Genomic DNA, 18,338 nt, shown 5'->3' with positions numbered 1-18,338 from the left:
AGGCTGAGGAATGACCCCCAAAGATATCCAAGACCTAATCCCTAGAACCTGTGAATGTAACTTTATAGAACAAAAGAGACTTTGCATGTGTGATTAATTAAGGATCTTGAGACAAGATGATCCTGAATTATTTGAGTGGGCCTGAAATGCGGTCACGTATGTCGTTGTAAGAGGGAGCCAGACAGAAGGTGATGTGATGATGGAAGTGGGGAGAAATTTGGAGGTATTCCACTCTTGGCTCAGAAGAGGGAGCAGAGGGCCATGGATCGAGGCGTGCAGCTGTAGGACCTGGCAAAGACACGGAAACAGCTTCTCCCTTAGGGTCTCCAGAGGGAGGTTGGCTCTGGTGACACCTTGGTTTTAGCCCAGTGAAATCGATGACCCTTCTGGGCTCCAGAGTTGTAAGAGATTCAGCTTGTGTTGTTTCAAGCCATTACATTTGTGATAACTTGTTACAGCAGAGAACTAATACAGGACTCTGCAAACGTTCTGTTTCTGCTTAAACTTTGACCCATTAGTTTTAGCATCCATCAGTTGATCTTGCTCGAAGCAGTTATTTCTCGTGGTAACTTTTATCGCTAATTCCTTTGACCTTTATTAATTGGAAATTTTCAGTAAGGAAGAGTTGTCTCATCTTCCCTATTTATTTAATTACTTATATGAGTATAGACTCATGAGTACTTATTTTATTCTCTGGGTTGTAATCAATACTATTATTATTTATTTTGTTGCTTAAATTGAACTTTTTCAGCCTCTGTGTGCTTTTGACATGCTCTCATTCTTTTTTTGGGAACGCTTCCTTAGTGTCTCATCTCACAAAGTAGTCCAGGCTCATCTTGTACTTTCTTTACCCTAGCCTTGGAAAAGCTCATAGCCTTTTCATTTTTATTATTTCACTTGTGAATCCAATGTGTTGAAGTTTTTTTCACTAAGAAATTGTGTTATGTATTAGTTCATTGATTTTCCTACAAGGTAAAATTCTTCTAAGATGCATATTGATGCATATAAGATGCGTTTTGCTTGAGAGTGCCAGGGCTACCCTTGTGAGTGTGTGTAATTCCAGTCCAAAGCAAAGAAACAGGTTTTAATTAGACTACAGATCAAGGCCAGAGGCTGGCTCCGGACTGGCCTTGCCTGTAACAGAATTGCTGCTGGATTCTCATTAGAGCCTGTACTGTGGTCCCCAGTCCTCCATAGCTAAACAGTTTGGGAGTGTTCCTGGCCTCTGACCTCACCAACAGGGGGCAATGGTGGTTCAGTGGCGGAATTCTGACCTTCCTTACAGGAGACCAGGGTCTGACTTCTGACCAAGGCTTCTCAAGCTACCGTCTGTCTTATCAGTGGACGCTTGCATGCTGCTGTGATGCCGAACAGGTTTCAGTGGAGCTTCCAGGCTAAAACAGACTAGGAAGAAAGACCTGGTGACCTATTTCTGAAAAATCAGCCAGCGAAAGCCCTGTGGATCACAGTGGTCTGATCCTGTTGTATATGGGGTCACCATGAGATGGGGGCCGACTTGACAGCAGCTAACAACAACAACCTCAGTAACAACTAGACTTCATATTTTGGGGGTGGGGGGCTTTTTGAGAGTTTGAGATAAGACTAGATCTAATAGTAATAAAATAAATTTTTAGAGCTCATTACTGTTTTTTATTATTTATTGAGCTATAATACAACAGGACACACATAAGGAAGGATAACTATATAGTACAACAAAGTTTTACCTTTGTGTATATCTTTGTAACTAAGAATTCTAAGATGAATCCCAATGATCCATGCCTTTTATATAACCCCTTCCCTTGAGTGTTGGAGGGACCTGTAAATACCATGGGTGTCACTCCCATGATTAGGTTATATCATATGGCAGTTTTGATTTTTAAAAAGGGAGATTATTCTGGGTTGACCTGACCTAATCAGGTAAGCCTTTAACAGGATCAGACTTCCTGAAGGAAGAGATTCTCAGTGTGAGAGGGATTCCACATGAGGGAGATCCTTCATTCCTGGCCTTGAAAATAGAGGGGGTCAAATGGCAAGGAATATGGGTGGCTTCGAGATGCTGAGGGGAGCCGCTGCCTGACAGTGAGCAGGGAAATGGGAGCCCCAGTCCTTCAAGCACAAGGAACTAAATTCGGCCAACAACTTGAATGAGCTTGGACGTAGATTTTCCCCAGAGCCTCCAGAAAAGAATGCAGCCCTGCTGACACCCTGATTTCAGCCTGTGAGACCCTGAGCAGAGAATCCAGTGACACAGTGCCTGGACTCCTGACCTGCAGAACTGTGGGATGACAAATGTCCCTTGTTTCTAAGCCATTAAGTTTGTGGTAATTTGTTACAAAGCCATAGAAAATGAATAAAGTAGCGTTAGAACATAGAGAATGTTTTCAGCACCCCAGATAGCCCTTTACTGTTAACAGGCTGCTTTTACACTATTACAGTATTGAATTTTCACAGCAGCCCTACAACATAACCAGTAGTTTCATAGATGATGAAACCAAGGCCCAGAGACTCATTCACTGGGTCATCATTTTTGCCACGTGCTCTGTGCCAAGTGCTAGACCAGACTGAGGATACAGGGGATGACTGAGATGAGTCTCATAGTTAGAGAGTTGGCACTTTTTTTTTTATTACCCCTTAACCATGCTTGGGAGGGTGGCCAAGGGTATCTTGATGTTTTGCTTCATCTGCAGTAGTGGGATTAGTCAACTCCCTAGTACGCACAGCAGTTAAGAGCTCGGCTGTTAACCAAAAGGTCGGCAGTTCGAATCCACCAGTTGCCCCTTGGAAGCCCTATAGTGCAGTTCTACTCTGTCCTATTGGGTTGCTATGAGTTGGAATCGACTCAACAACAATGGGTTTGCTTTGCTTTGGAATCCAGCTGTATCCACGTGATAGAGTGTTTTTCATGTTGTGCAGTGAAAGCTAAACTAGTGAGTGTCCTTATGGACAAGACTTCTCTCTGGTAATAGTTTCCTAAAAAATGGCAAAGAAGAAATGCTATCATAGCAAGTGGGACAAAGCTACTTTAAAGGCAAGTATTTTGCCAATTGTTGGAACGATAATTTGATACAGAACACGTAGTTAACCTACAGTATTAGAGGGCTTATATCCTGCATATAAAACCTTAGCTAACTGATGTCATTTGAGGGAAGAAAACCTGTCAATCATGCTATGTAAGGTATCTTAATGCAAATAATATGCACATTATACATTTTTTGCCAGCTTCACAACCCACCTTTACTATTTTCGTAAGCAGGGTGTGCCACGCATTGTATGTGAGAATGCGTTATTTGTGGAAAAATACGGTGTTTGTCTTTGCACACAGACAGCCTGTGTTTGAATGCTGCCTCTACCACTCTCTGAGGAATGCTGGCAAATGACTCGATCACTGTGTGACTTGCTTTCCGCACTTTTAAATGAGGTATTTGGACTAGCTCCTTGTCAAGGCCCCTTTCAACTTTCGTGTTCTGTAAATCTACAAATATTTCTACTTATAAAACATCTTTAGCTTTCCTCCGTAAAATGCTTAGCTTTTAGAGGACTCAAATATAAAGAAAAAAAAAAAAATCGAATTCACCAGGTTTTGTGGGAGGAGCTCAAACTCAAACTCAAGCCACTGTAATTACTGTGTAGTCAGGCCCTTCTCAGATTGCCAGCACAGGACAGGGCGCGCCTACCTGGCTCTTCACACACTGTCCCCGTTCTGTATCTACTGAGGCGGCGTCCGAGCTTTCCTGTGCTCATGGCGTCCTCTGGTGCAGGGATCCCTTGATCCTGCTCCTTCTCTGTCTTGTCCATCCCCCTCCCCCACAAATCATGCATGCTTCTTTGTCCTGTCTTTTACTGTTCTAAAGCCTACAGATTATTCTGTACCGTATAAGGTACATTAATAAACAAAAAACCCTGTTGTGATTCTGACTCATGGCAACCTTATAGGCCTGAGTAGAACTGTCCGATAGAGTTCCCAAGGGGCAGCTGGGGGATTCAAACTGCTGACCTTCCTTTTGGTTAGCAGCTGAGCTCTTAACCTCTGCGCCACTTGATTCACACATACCCCTCTCCTCCAGCCTTTTCTAGACAGCTTAGGGAGATGTCAGTCCTGCCTTCTCATCTCTCATTTTGTCCTATTTGTGGCACACATGGCCCCCATCATGGCTGATGAAGGGTGTGCTACTCACCCTTCGGGGAAAAGCAAGAGAAGCCAAGCCATTTTAGAGATGCGGGAACTTTGCTTTCAAAGAATCAAAAACATCCCCTCTGATTTTGTACAAAGATCCCCCTACCTGTTTTTACCACTGCCTCTGTTTAAACCTTTCCCTTCTCCACCAGTATTCAAGATAACCATAAAATTGAGTGATAGCTCATTTTTGTTTTATTTCACATGCATAGTACGTTAGGGGTTACTTTATCAATTTAAGAGACTTTCATTTTTAGTTATCTGACGTGAAAATATATCCTGAGTTCTAAGAAACTTACTGACTTTTGAAACACCACCTCAGAACCAAAAACCAAACCCACTGCTGTCGAGTCAATTCTGACTCATAGCAATCCTATAGAACAGAGTAGAACTGCCCTATAGAGTTTCCAAGGAGCGCCTGGCGGATTCGAACGGCAGACCCCTTGGTTAGCAGCCATAGCACTTAACCACTACACCACGAAAAAAAAAAATCATATTGAGTCAGGAAATGATTCCTGTCCCAGTTGACCACAAGAGGGCAGTGCAGGCGCACTCATGTCACTTTAAAAATGCGATTATGCTCTCTAGTGTGACTTGTTTAAAAAAATAATGTCAGGTTCAGTAATTGATTTGCTTTGCTTGGCTTACCTCTGGTAGTAAATATAATTAACATTTGAATGGAAATGTAATTGTTTCCTCTGTGATGTACACTCTGTCTTCCTAACATGTATTTGACACAGAACAGTCGACTCTAGCTACTAAATTAACCTTGCTAAAAATTGTACTTCAAAATAACTTTTAATTGCCATTCTGCTAAATGTTTTCTTTGGGCCCCAGGTGTCTTCTCTGAAGCTCTTTAGCCTCTCCAGTCTTGACGTACTGATCTAATGACAACGCTTCAGGCCAGGTGTGGTGACATGGTAAACCCACAGTTGGTAACATGTTGAGAAATTGTTTTTAAATAAACCAAATAAATATCTACCCTATCCCCATTTTTACTTTGACAATCTCATTTGCCCAATAAAGCTTTTAAAAACCTTGTTTACCTTTCAACTTGGATCCTGAACCTGCGAAGAATTAGCAGGCGCTCCTTGGAAACTCTGTGGGGCAGCTCTGCTCTGTCCTGTAGGGTTGCTATGAGTTGGGATTGACTCGAGGATAGTGGGTTTAAGGAAAAAAAAGAGTGAATGAGCAAATAGGGCATCTTTGAAGGGAATACAAACGAAAATAATTTTGCATAAAATGGATGACATCAAGGAGTCGATTTAGCCGAAAATAGTCACAAATGGAGGACTCCGTTAAATTTCTGAATCATATAAAATTTAGGTTGCAAGTTGTGGTCTAGTGGGTGACTGGAATGATTGGATTATGATCAAGGTTGAACTTTGGGGCATGCAAGGAAGTGATATAAAATGATTGGTGGCTTCCTGAAGATTTTAGATTTGAACACCTATTAGAAAGGAATAAGTATACCTCTTCAAAAAAAAAAAAGCCGTAAAGAAATGGCTGGCACCCGTAACCGTCTTTTCTCAGAGGAGGTCTAGTACAGTGATTAAGGGCATGGGCTTCGGGGTCGTCTGCTTGGACCGGTTACTGGCTTTGCCACCTACTAGCTCTGGGACCTTGGTCAGTTTGCTTAACTGTTCTGAAAGATGGGGATAATAATGGGGCCTACCTTCGAGGGTTGTTGTGATCATCATATGAGATAGTACATTTAATTGCTCAAATCCGTATCTGATGTAAAGTAAGCTTGCAAGAAACGTGAGCTATCGCTGTTTGTTTTGAAGCATGTAAGCGTGTGGTTTCCACAGGGACATCTTCCAAGGGGAGCGTTAGGGCAGAGGGTGTTGACTCCCTCCGGAAGGTGTCCTGGCGCTTGTGTTATCGCGTGTAGCCAGGCTACAACCACGAGCACCCATGGCCGATGCACTTTCGGTATTATTCATTGTGCATAAAGATCTTGGAAATCTTTGCATGGTGGGAAGTAATTATTTAGACTCTATGTCACTAGTTCTCTGTATTAAGTGGTGGTTTTCTGAATTAAAATTTGATTGTAGGAGCCATGGATTAAAACTTTCCTTTTAGAAGGCTGTGACACAGCAGGCTAGTATCACTCTGCATGTGTGGTAACAGGAATGTAAGTTGTTAACTGCCTCAAAGGCCTTTGGATGAGAAATTTCTTTCTTACTCTGGGATAACATTGGGCAATACTTACATCCACATATTTCCTTGTTTTTTGTCTCCGTTTATTTTTGTCTATGATAAAAATGTGCCTAATCAGAGGGAATGCTCCAGGGCCCCTTTCTCCCTTCTGTCCACCAACACCCTCATCCTCGTTTCATATCTTCCCATTTTGTGCAAAGGAGAGCCTCTTGTAACAGTGGAAAATCTGGGATTTCTTTGCGATATGACGGCGGGATATGTTGCCCACATGCCAGCAGTCCAGCACGTATATGGACAGAATTGTGTGGGAACATTTTCCATCTATGGTTTGTTGGTGGAAAATTTCTTATTTTTCTTTTTTCATTCTAGACAGTGACAACCCAGAACTATCTCAAGGCTCAGGAACTTTTCCTTCTGGGTACTATTACCGAGACCAGTGGAGGCCCAGAAGGCTCAGGATGCGCCGGTTTAATGACCCCGACAACATTACAGAATGCTTACAAAGGAAAGTCGTGTATTTATTTGGTGACTCAACCATCAGGCAGTGGTTTGAATACCTTACTACCTTTGTTCCAGGTTGGTACTTTGCTTTTTGTTTCGTAACTCTTTCCCACAAGCATGAAATCAGCTTTGAAAACAGCACAGACTCACTCAGGTGCTTGAAGAAAGGCACCATGTGAGGCAGCAGTTCTCTCTCTGCAGGACTGAGGAGGCATCCCAACCCTGGAGGGGTGTGTGTCTTTCACTTTTAATATTCTGGTTGTAAAATATAAGTGGACATTTTCAGTTGTTCGCCCCTAGTTATGTGTGGTCCAACTCAAGGTTACAGTAGATTCAACTGGAGGGAAGTAGCCAAGCCCACTGTGGCTCCATTTTAATGCAGCAAAGCTCTCCTGGTGTCATTCACTGGGCCTTCCACTGGTGTGGCTCTGAGGTGGGACTGCCTGCCAGCAAGGGAGTCTGTGTAAGCATTCTTAGTGTCCTGGTTTCTCTGCTGGGCCTGGGATGGCTCTCCAGGGTCAGAACAAAACCACATTGGCTGAAGGGCCACACCTTATACGAATGGGCCTTCTCTTCTTGGAAAGCCTATGGTTGGGGTGAGGATGGACGGATCCCTAGGGCTGGGAATAAAGACCCTGCTTACAGTTTTTTTACAGTTTAGAGAGTTGGTAAACCGTTTTGTAAAAGTGTTTTTGAGAGCTATATATTGGCAGGGCCTTTCACGAAGTAAATTCGCATGGTTTGTTGTGAGTCATCATTTTGTGATGTTTGTTTTTCATCAGCTCTTATTGCATCAGGTTAGTTTCAGATTTAATTTTCAGCAGGAAAGGGGGATATGGATATTGCCCCCAAAAGTGGGAAGTCATTTTCTAGCTTTTGTTTTGCTTTTTATTTTTCTAAAATCAAAATAGACGGCTGAGTTCTAGTTGATAAAGAATAGAAATAAAACTCAGGAGGCGGGAGATGATTTATATGGCAGGATGGTAGGCAGGGTTCGGTGCTGACCAGGCAGGCAGGGCCCTCCAGGAGTCTACAGTTGTTTTACTCTTTGGCTGTAATGATGGAACTCGTCATTTCCTTTGATAGCAGTGATCGCGTTGGCTATCTCGATCATTTTCACCATATCCTCTACAGACAGATTTTTACTTGATAAAGCCTTGTGTCAGTGTTTGATCTTAATCAAAAGAAGGAACGATAGCTGGAGCTTATATGCATCTTAAGTGGGGCTGGATGCTAAGTAGTAATAAATTAGGTAGGAAAACCTAGAAGAGAAACTGGGGACTACACGGAAAAAAAAGTGCAACATTTATTTTAAACCTAAAAAGTAAGAGGACAATTATAATCTGATTTTAGTTCTTCAAAATTGACTGTAAACTTCTTGTCAGCAAAGACTTTTGTGACTTATTCATCTGAACATTGTTGGCTTGTAGCACTTTATAGTAGCTGGCACCGAATAGGGGCTTCCCAAAACCAAACCCAACACCGTCGAGTCGATTCCGACTCATAGCGACCCTATAGGATAGAGTAGAACTGCCCCATAGGGTTTCCAAGCAGCAGCTGATGGATTCCAACTGCCGATCTTTTGGTTAGCGGCTGAGCTCTTAACCACTGTCCACCGGGGCTCCTGAATAGGTACTTAAGAAACAAACCAAACCCATTGCTGTTGAGTCTGTTCCTACTCATAGCGACCCTAAAGGACAGGGTAGAACTGCCCTGTAGAGTTTCCAAGTAGCGCCTGCCGGATTTGAACTGCCGACCTTTTGGTTAGCAGCCATAGCTCTTAACCACTATGCCACAAGGGTTTCTGAATAGGCGCTTAAACCAAAAACCCACTGCTGTCGAGTCAATTCCGACTCATAGCGACCCTGTAGGACAGAGTAGAACTGCCCCATAGAGTTTCCAAGGAGCGCCTGGTGGATTTGAACTGCTGACCTCTTGGTTAGCGGCCGTAGCACTTAACCACTACGCCACCAGGGTTTCCGAATAGGTGCTTAGGAAATGTTAATTGAATTGGATTTCCAAAATTTACTTTTGTTTGCTAGGCAATTACGGGAATATGTAGGGATATGAAACAGACCCTCTTTCCTTGTGGGACGTGTGTGAAGTGATAAATGAATTGTACAGAAATCTTTTAGGAATAGCAAAGAGGGAGTCAGTTGCTACCTCCCGGGGCCTTCAGGAGATTTCAGAGGAGCTGGACCTTGAAGCTGGACTTAGATAAAGGAGAGAGGGAGGGGAGGGCTAAGGACATTCTAACTTGTTGTGCTGTCTTTGTTATTTGCATGGTAGAGATAGTTCTTCTCTAGGGCAGTAATAGGATTTTCCAAAATAGAGTGAAATCGAAAGTAAAAAATAATGGTCGTTCCTTTCTTTTATCTTTAGCTTATTTCAAGAAGAGGCATTTACCTGCTAGTGTGTGTTCATATAAAACCAGAAGTTATAGTCCTTGTCCTGGAAGAAATAATATTTATCTGTTAGAACAGTAAGTTTAAATTCCAAGTTGAATTTTAAATATTCACTGATCAATGGAAACTGCAGGGTTTCTTGGCTCAATAGCTAGAAGTGAAACAGGGCATTTTGTTTCTGAGGCATAGACATAGAATTGATCACTGATGGTATTACTTGTAACATCATGTTTTTTGAACAATTTCAATAATAAATAGTAAAGGTCCATTGATTTAAAGTGGGCAAGGGTTCAGTAAAGTGGGTATTCCCTTTATGTTTGTATTGTACCTTTCAACATTGTACTTTTATTTTGAAAATTGTTCTTTGAAGCCACTCCGTAAAGAATAATCAAGATATATATGCTTGATTGGATGTTTTTATGAATTTGAGTTTTCCTTGTTTCAGATTTAGGAGAGTTTAACTTGGGTAGTCCCAAGAATGTCGGTCCCTTTCTTGCGGTGGACAAGAAGCACAACATCCTGCTGAAATACCGCTGCCACGGTCCACCCATTCGCTTCACGACTGTCTTCAGCAACGAGCTGCGCTATGTGGCAAATGAGCTGAATGGCATTGTGGGAGGGAAGAACACGGTGGTGGCCATAGCCATATGGTCGCACTTCAGCACCTTCCCCTTGGAAGTGTACATCCGGCGGCTCAGGAACATTCGCCGAGCAGTCATCCAGCTCCTGGATCGAAGCCCTAAGACTGTAGTGGTCATCCGAACGGCCAATGCCCAAGAGCTGGGACCCGAGGCGAGCCTTTTCAGCAGCGACTGGTACAACTTTCAGCTGGACACCATCCTTCGGAAAATGTTCTCAGGGGTTGGAGTATACCTTGTTGATGCCTGGGAAATGACTCTGGCCCACTATCTACCCCACAAGCTGCATCCAGATGAGATTATTGTGAAGAATCAGCTGGACATGTTTTTGTCCTTTGTGTGCCCCTCGGAGACCTAGCCTGTCCTGGAAGGGACTGGAGAATCGCATCACTTGCATTACAGGAAGTTTGTGAGTGGCCCCATGGAGAGATGGCTGCCGTCGACTTCAAGTAATGACTTGCAAGGAGCTTAGAAACTGCAGGTTACATTTATATATACATATATATACCTGTAGGATTCTTTTCCAGACTTGACTTAGCCATGGGAGAACCGTTATTAACAACATCTATACACTATATTGTCCTTGTAACCAAAGATGCTTATGAGTGTACTTGAACTAGCTTCTCTTGGGAGGGGAGATGAATGTCCCAAAAAGTGTTCTGCCCTAAATGGAAGGGACAAGTTTGGTTGGCAAGGGAGTGTTTGTGGCTTCTCTAGTAAAGCAAATTGAGCACATGTGCATAAATAGCACAAGTGGGGTGTCTTCAGCGGGGTGAGCTAGAGAGGGCTCCCAGTCAGTGGCTTCTGTGGACACAGTGAAGACTGCCTTCCTCATCTCAGGAGTTTTCCTTAATCCCCTACCTTTTCTGAATTGCTTGAAAAGGTCAGTGTGCTTGGTAAGAATTTTATAATGAGGATATTTACCATTTCCTGCTTTTTTCTAGAGTAGAAGCAAAAGAGAGAGATATGAAATCAAGTATATATAAAATCTGTGTTTTGAATTGATATTTGCATTGGATGAATGTTTCTTGATCCAGCTAAATTTTGCATAATGAATACTTACTCTAAGAATAGCCACTTTTGGAACTGGAAGGGGGAAATCTATGAACTCAGATTTATTTTTGTGTTCTGAAATGTTAGGGTTTTGAGAATTGGCTTTTGTGTAAAGAATGCTATTGATTATCATAAAGTTGTGGAAGCTGTTTCCACCAATTTGAAGTGTTTCTTTGTTGTTATTATCTTGAACTGCATACCAAAACTAGAAATTAAGATCTAGTTAGAAATTAAAGTTAGATATTAAAATCTAAGACAGCTGTTTCTTGATTTGGACATAAGGTACACATTCTCATGGTTAGAAATGAAAAGCTGCTATTCCTACTGGTTACCTAAAAATAGTTGAATTATCAGTTTTATTTTACTGTCTTTTTAATTTTAAATGAGTTAACTTGGGATCATTTAGTAAGTACTGTTCTTCCTGAGCCACAATGGATTACAGTCTAGTTTTAGTTGTCCGTAAAAGGACATGAAGAAGCTGGAGAGGCTTTAGAGATGAAGATAGATGCTTAAAGCATAAAAGATTTATACCCTTATGAGAATGGCTCAAAGAATTTGGGTGTTTAACTTAACATAGAGTCTAAGGTCTTCCTTTCCTAACCTTGACCACCTTCAAGTCTATGAAATATTTTATGAGGAAAGAAGACTTTTAGTTACTTTCTGAGTCTAAAGAGGATGAACCGGCTAACTATATCAAGATAGCTTAATTTTAATGATCTTTAAGTTTTAGAGTACCTTAGGCTTTCTAAATAAAACATAGAATTAGGGTCCGTGCCTCTGGCCATTCTGGACTCAACCCATGCGATGAGTGACCAGTGAATTTGATGTAATGGTCCTCATCCACACTTTGAGAAACCCTGACTAAGGGAAGAGGGAAGATGAAAATAGGAAAGTAACGTTGCTTGGCTGTTTTTTCAGGGGGTTTGCCAATAATGTACGTGATTCTGATCCTGACCTACTAGTGTGGGCAATCAAACCAAAACCAGACCCAGTGCCGTCGAGTCGACTCCGACTCATAGCGACCCTACAGGACAGAGTGGAACTGCCCCACAGAGTTTCCAAGGAGCGCCTGGCGGATTCAAACTGCTGACCCTTTGGTTAGTTCCTGCAGCTCTTAACCACTACGCCACCAGGGTTTCCAGTGTAGGCGAGAGTAGCTCCATATTGTAGATGAGAAACTTGAGTTTGGATTTGAATGAAGGTATGTGAGAGTCTAGAGCCCTTTTAAACAACAACTTGCTGAATTTTTGTAAAGAAAGGTTTTATTTTTCATGAAAGAACTTTTGACCATTTTCACAAGGATTGCTGAAGGAGACTATGGTATCTTCCTCCTGGGAGAGTTTGGAGAGAGGACGCTGCTACTTGGACAAATGATTTCTTGTGATCTTGTCCAGTTTCTGGTATTTTTTTATTTGGTGACATAAACTCCTATAGTTTTGATGACACAGTTTCTTGAAGTATTTACAGTCATTTCCTTCCCTCTTCTAGTTTCACTTTCTACACTTTGGTGTGGAAAATTTTCAAAAAATGCATAAGCGTAGAGATTGGAATATTACCTAAATCATTCTCAGAATAACTAGATAATTAAATTTCTTCTGAAAAGTTTATTTTAGGCCAGTATCACATAGTTGTGAATATCAGCATACCAACTTAATAATATAGTTTGCCATAAGTATGTATTTTCCTTATAAACACAGAGGATATAATTAATGTAAAATATAGAAGAAGAAAAATCATAATTCTGTCATCTGATTGTGACGAGCATTAGCATTTGACTATATTTCCTTCCACGTGTTTTTAAACCACACAGTTGTGGTCATAACAAACCAAAACAAAGCCCTTGCTGTTGAGTCGATTCCGACTCATAGCAAGTTGTAATCGTAGAGAATATATAATTTATATGTGATTTGTATTTAACATATAAATATTTTTGTTAGCTAGTCTTCATAACTTAATTGTAAAGGTCTGCCTAATAGTTCAGCTAATGGTATTATCATTATTTATATAAATTTTACCATTTGGCTGAACACTTAGGCTTATAATAAAATATTAAAATATTTATTATAATAAAATATTAAAATACACTGTCATTGGCTTAAAATATGGATTTTTATCTTGAAATGACAGGATTAATTTCATTTGGTAGATGTCCTCATGTGCCAAAATGCAAATGATTGAGCTAATGTTACTTCTAAACCTGGGAATCTGTAAGGCCCTTAAGGCCATTCTGAGCAAATTACGGAGTCCCTGGGTGGCATAAAAGGCTAAGTGCTTGACTACTAACCAGAGGGTTGCTGGTTCCAACCCACCCAGAGGCGCCTTGGAAGAAAGACCGGGTGATCTGCTTCCAAAAGGTCACAGCCTTGAAAACTCTATGGAGCAAATGCAAATTATATGGTATAGAAATTACACTATTAAAGTAACCTTTCCTTAGCAAATACAAAAGAGACCCTCTGTGTACTAACACGATCCATATTTACCATTCCGAACAGCCATCATTTTATTAAATACCAATTACCTGATACTTCCCAGCTTCAGGTAGTAAGTTTCAGACTGATAAATGGGGGTGAGTAAATATGGGAAGCCTTTTTTTTTTTTTTTTTTTTTACATATTTGTGTGTTACATGCTGAAATTAAGTCTGTTCGTGAGGCCAGTTAAATAGCAATTGTTGAGAGGTATAGGAAAATAAACACTCAAAACAAAAGAGACAAGACCCCCTCCAAAAAAAAAAAGCTGCTCAACATTATCTTAGTGAGTTTTGGGTAAATTCAACGTTTTCAAGTTGTTGTTAGCTGCCGTTGAGTCATCTTTGACTCGTGGGGACCTTACGTATAACAGAATGAAACTTGCCACTGCTGTGCCATCTTCATGACCGTTTGGTATGTTTGACTCCACTGTTGTGCATATTATGTCAATCCATCCCGTTGATGGTTTCCCTGGGTTTTTGCTGACCCTCTACCGACCATGGTGTCCTTTTCTATGAGAAAAGCCTTACGGATGACAGCAGAACGTGTTGACCTTTACTAGTTGCCAATGCCAGAAATTCCTCTTGAAGAGCATTTTCTTGTGTTAAGCGTTATTCTCCCCAGCGCCTAGGGTTGTGTATTCTCCCAGGCTTAGGTCTACAGCGCAGTCTCGGTGTGCTGCACCTGACACTTCAGTATGCAACAAGTAAACAAGATTTTGAAGTTGCTGTTTTTCTCTTTGAAAGTGAGACCACAGTCCCCGAGTGCCCAGACACCTGAACATCTGGGGGGTTGAAGCGAAGAGGGTTGTTGAGGGCAGAAATTGACAGGACACAGAGCGAGAGAAGGGCACAAGGTAAGGACCTCAGCTTCTCAGTCTAGCCTGCCTCTTAAAAGTGCCCTTACGTTTTGACTTCTTTTAACAAGCATGAATTTAAATATTAAATTTTGCCAGTGTAAGGAGAGGAAACCCTTCGCTGTGTAGCTGTAGATAGCCATTCCTCTTGGAGAACTGGACATCGTTGCCTGTGTAGTTACAAAGCCTGGTTGTAACACTGCCTGGAGAAGATTCAAAAAGAGGAAGCTGTACCGAGATTACAGCAGCAAGAGTCACAAAAAAAGGAAAAGAGGCCACAGTGAAATTAAATGTCCTTAAGGAGAAACCCTTTTCAATGTTGTGAGGCGTTCATTCCCTGTTTAAAAGCGTCCCCGTGAAAATAACACCGTCGTGTTACCAGATCACTGCCTCGCTTAGGCCGGAGATTCCCAGTTCCCGAATTTGTCAATGAAGGCACGTGATAGCGACACTACTTTTTGATCGCTATATTGAAAAAACTGTGTTGGAGAAGGTCACTCCTCTTCCAGAAAAAAAAAAAGAACACGAAATCTAAAGAGAATGTGGATTTAACGAGGCAATTCAAATGCCCGGCAGTGGGCAAACGGACTTTTCTGACAGGCACCGTTCGGGGACGCCGGCTGGTGAAGGAGGCCTCCGAATCCTCTGCCGAGCTCCAGGCCGGGTCTTGGAGCCGGCCCCGAGGGGAATGTCCGGACTCGGGTCGGTCCCTCGCGGCCCGGGAATTTCCAGCAGGCAGAAAAAGTCCACGAACCTCGTCCTGCTCGCGGCCCCGCCCACCCGGCCGCCTCCGTGCCCACGCAGCCCCGCTGGGACCAGAGGATGACCCGATTGTGCGTTTCAGAAAAGAGGCCCTTGGCTTCCCCCGCTCTCACCCCACACTGGTGTCGTGAACCAGAAACCCAACCCTATAAAGGGGGCCCGGAGAGGTCCGGTCTCGCCACGCGGTCAGACGCTGTTCTTAGAGAAAAAGGCTGCTTAACGGCTGCTTATCATGCGATCTCGAAAGGAAGCTCCTCGTCTTTCTCTTGCTCTCACGTATTTGGGTTATTATCGCTGATTACAGCTGGAAACTCTTTGCTTTTACTTATTCGTATCACTTGGCTCTTCAAACACAAAGGTATATTTTTATTATTTGATATTTAGTAGGAAAGTCTCTTAAAATGCTGTTTTTTTCCACCCTTTCCCATATTAAGATTCTTTCATTTGGGATCACTTTCTGATGTTTGGTTAATACTACTTGTCTGGGGACAGAATACTGAGGGGTAGTCTTTTGGGGAAAGAAAATCCTGTTTTTTTAAAGATAGTTTGGTAATGGCTATGAATCGGGTCTGTTTGCCCAGGAAGGACTAAGATGCTGTTAGAGGAGGTGGACGGAACAGGTGTTGAAGGCAGCGAAAATCTCATGTAACATTTCCTCTTTAGTCAGTGATGTAGAGCTGTGATACCCCACGGCAGAAATCTCTGAGGAAGCCGGATGTGTGTGGGTTTAGAGGTACACTTTCCCACAACGGGTAGACATAGAACTGTATCTTCATGGAAGACTGTATGAGTGGATCAAAGTGTTTTGTAGCATATCCTAATTAATTCTTATAGTGCCCGTGTAAAATTAAAGACGAGTATTTCAAGACCATTTTATGAATGAGTTATGTCAGAAATTTGTTGGCTCGGGCTGGAATTACAGATTCATTACTGTCCCTATAAAGTGTTTTAAGGGATTCCCAGGTGGAGTGGATTATAGATTCTCTTCACAGGGATTACTGAACTGTAGGGTGCTGTGTGTGTGTCCCAAAGAGGGTGACGATAGCCGACAATTACGGAAAAAAAAAAATTTTTTTTTTTTGGGTAATATACATATTCCGTCACCTTAAATCTGGCATCTAAAGAAATACATTATCTGGCTAGGTGGAATACTTTTTGCCTCTTAGGCAGTAGATTGTTTAAAAAAAAAAACAAAAAAAACCCCGTTGCTGTTGAGTCGATTCTGACTCATAGTGACCCTATAAGACAGAGTAGAACTGCTCTGTAGAATTTCCAAGGAGTGCCTGGTGGACTCGAACGGACAACCTTTTTGGTTAGCAGCGTAGCACTTAACCACTGCACCACCAGGGTTTCCAGTAGGTTGTTTAGACAATAGAGAGAGAAAAATTTTCTAGGGCACAGTCATCGCCCTCAGTGATACCTGATGGAGGCAGGGATCAGCCACACAGATTGTCCAAACATGTGCAGAACCGGGCAATCTTTTTATTGGGCTTCAGAATACAGTGTATGACCCACCACAGCCCTCCTCCATCTTTCTAGCATCATTTTGCTTAGTGGAAGTCCCAGCACAGCAGGGTGCAGGCCAGGACCCTGGGATGGTAGAAGGTCTGACAGCATCCTTTCCCGTGTGGAGACGATGTTGACCACCTTGGTCCGCATAATTTAGTTGTCCAGTACAGAGTCTTCCTCACTGAGGTAGACCCTTTTCTTTGTAGTGTCTCCTGAAACAGACCTGTCTTTCAGAAGCTCAAGGCACAAAGAGCAGTGCTGAGGAGGAAGATTGCCTGATGGCTCTGAGAGCTGTAATGAATTGCTCCTGGGAAAACCGTTTCTCTGGCTCATAGCTGACACTCATCTGGCGGCTTCTTGATTTCCCCCCAGGTTAACCGGAAGATCACCAGGGTGCAGGCTGAACTTCACCTTTTGGCTTTCTTGGCCTGATGCTGAACTCCAGAGGGTGAGAAGGACGAACTTTTCTAGCCAATTAGGGCCCAGGTGCTCCCTAGGCCTTGGCTGATGTGGTCAAATTGGGCAGTGGGATATTTTCTGAGATTCCTGGGATTCTTAATTTAATCAGATCCTTTAATCTTCATCTCTTATCGCCTCGGAATTACTCTAAATTTTGCTAAGATAGGCATTTTCCTGAGATTTCTTGTGAATTAAGATTTCTCGGTGGTTGAGCATCCTTTTAACCGATGGGTTGACTATCCACCTTCGGATGTGTGATCACCATTATTACTATTTTCCGTGGGACCAGGACACACGTGAACACACCTGAGAGGGGAATTCAGCTGTCTACGCTGATGGTCTCAGGGTTATGCAATCTTTTAACCCACACGAGGGGGGTGTCTGCCTCCTGGTTTTGGTGAAGGGCTCATTAAAGTTAGTGTGTGTGGTTTCTGATTAAAGCACTTCCTGTTCCTTTAATTTGGGACTAAGAGGTAACGTACTTTCCTTCCAAACTTAGTGGATGAGAATATTGTACTGATCCTGGGGGAGTTAGTGGAGAGGGAATTAACGTTTATGAAATACTTCTTTTGGGAGCTTCCCAGCAAGCTCTCATCTAGCCCTTTTAACAGCATTTGAGGTAGACATTATGAACCTCAATTATAGATGAGAAAGTTAAGGCTCAGGGATTGGTCAGCTGGCTCAAGATCACCCAGGTAGTAAGTGGAGAGCGTGGATTTGAATTTCTTTATCTCCAGAGCCACTGCCCTTGCCACCAGGCCACTGGGATATTAGCAAAGGTGCAGTGGGGAGAGGTCAGCCTCTTTCCAGGACTCTGATTTCCCTAAGATCCTTCCCTTCCCTGGCTCATTCCTGGCTGTCAGCAACCCAGTTCAGGCTTAACTGATAAAGTTTTAGTTGATAGCCATCGTAACCCTTCACATTGTAAGAAGACCACAGCAGACTCTTTTAGATCTCAAAGAGTGACACCCTAATGGAAGAATTGATGAGTGGTGGGGCTGATGTTCTGGGGACAGGCAGTCTCTCACTAAGCTACCTTTGGTCGCAGCAACTGGGGTTATAAAGAAAAGGGCAGCCTGCTGCCTTTTGCTCTGCTCCCCTGAGACTTGGAAGAGCACAGGTAGTGACACCGGCGGTGGAGGAAGAGCACAGGTAGTGACACCGGCGGTGGAGGAAGAGCACAGGTAGTGACACCGGCGGTGGAGGAAGAGCACAGGTAGTGACACCAGCGGTGGAGGCCCACTGCTGCCGCTTCTGAAGCGGGAACCACGGGCACCTGCCAGACCCACCCTCCTGTTCTCTACCATCCCAGCTATCGCAGAGTGGGTTCATAAACAATTTTAATTAACTTC

At 42.7% G+C, this 18,338-nt stretch overlaps 2 protein-coding genes across 5 annotated transcripts in view; both read left to right on the top strand.

Annotated features, from left to right (window-relative positions):
- Positions 1 to 14,305, top strand: part of NXPE3 (neurexophilin and PC-esterase domain family member 3) — a 56,742-nt gene extending 42,437 nt beyond the window's left edge. For all 3 annotated transcript variants that reach the window (XM_010598615.3, XM_023559064.2, XM_010598614.3), the window contains 2 exons: positions 6,707 to 6,913; positions 9,689 to 14,305. In XM_010598615.3, the coding sequence (XP_010596917.1) occupies positions 6,707 to 6,913; positions 9,689 to 10,239 (758 nt within the window). In that variant the 3' untranslated portion in view covers positions 10,240 to 14,305. The remainder of the gene's footprint in view (positions 1 to 6,706; positions 6,914 to 9,688) is intronic.
- Positions 14,306 to 14,902: 597 nt separating this feature from the next.
- NFKBIZ (NFKB inhibitor zeta) overlaps positions 14,903 to 18,338 on the top strand; it is a 35,663-nt gene continuing 32,227 nt past the window's right edge. Inside the window, exons 1-2 of one of the 2 annotated variants that reach the window (XM_023559063.2) lie at positions 15,263 to 15,376; positions 16,900 to 16,975. Coding sequence is in view for 1 of the 2 variants with exons in the window: in XM_023559060.2 (XP_023414828.1) it covers positions 15,079 to 15,376 (298 nt within the window). In the remaining variant the exon portion in view is untranslated. Of the gene's footprint in view, positions 15,377 to 16,899; positions 16,976 to 18,338 lie in introns of both variants that reach the window. The other variant, XM_023559060.2, reaches the window with a different exon arrangement.

The sequence above is a fragment of the Loxodonta africana genome, chromosome 20, assembly GCF_030014295.1.
Source record: "Loxodonta africana isolate mLoxAfr1 chromosome 20, mLoxAfr1.hap2, whole genome shotgun sequence".
Taxonomy (NCBI): domain Eukaryota; kingdom Metazoa; phylum Chordata; class Mammalia; order Proboscidea; family Elephantidae; genus Loxodonta; species Loxodonta africana.
This window is presented reverse-complemented; position numbering and strand designations above follow the sequence as displayed.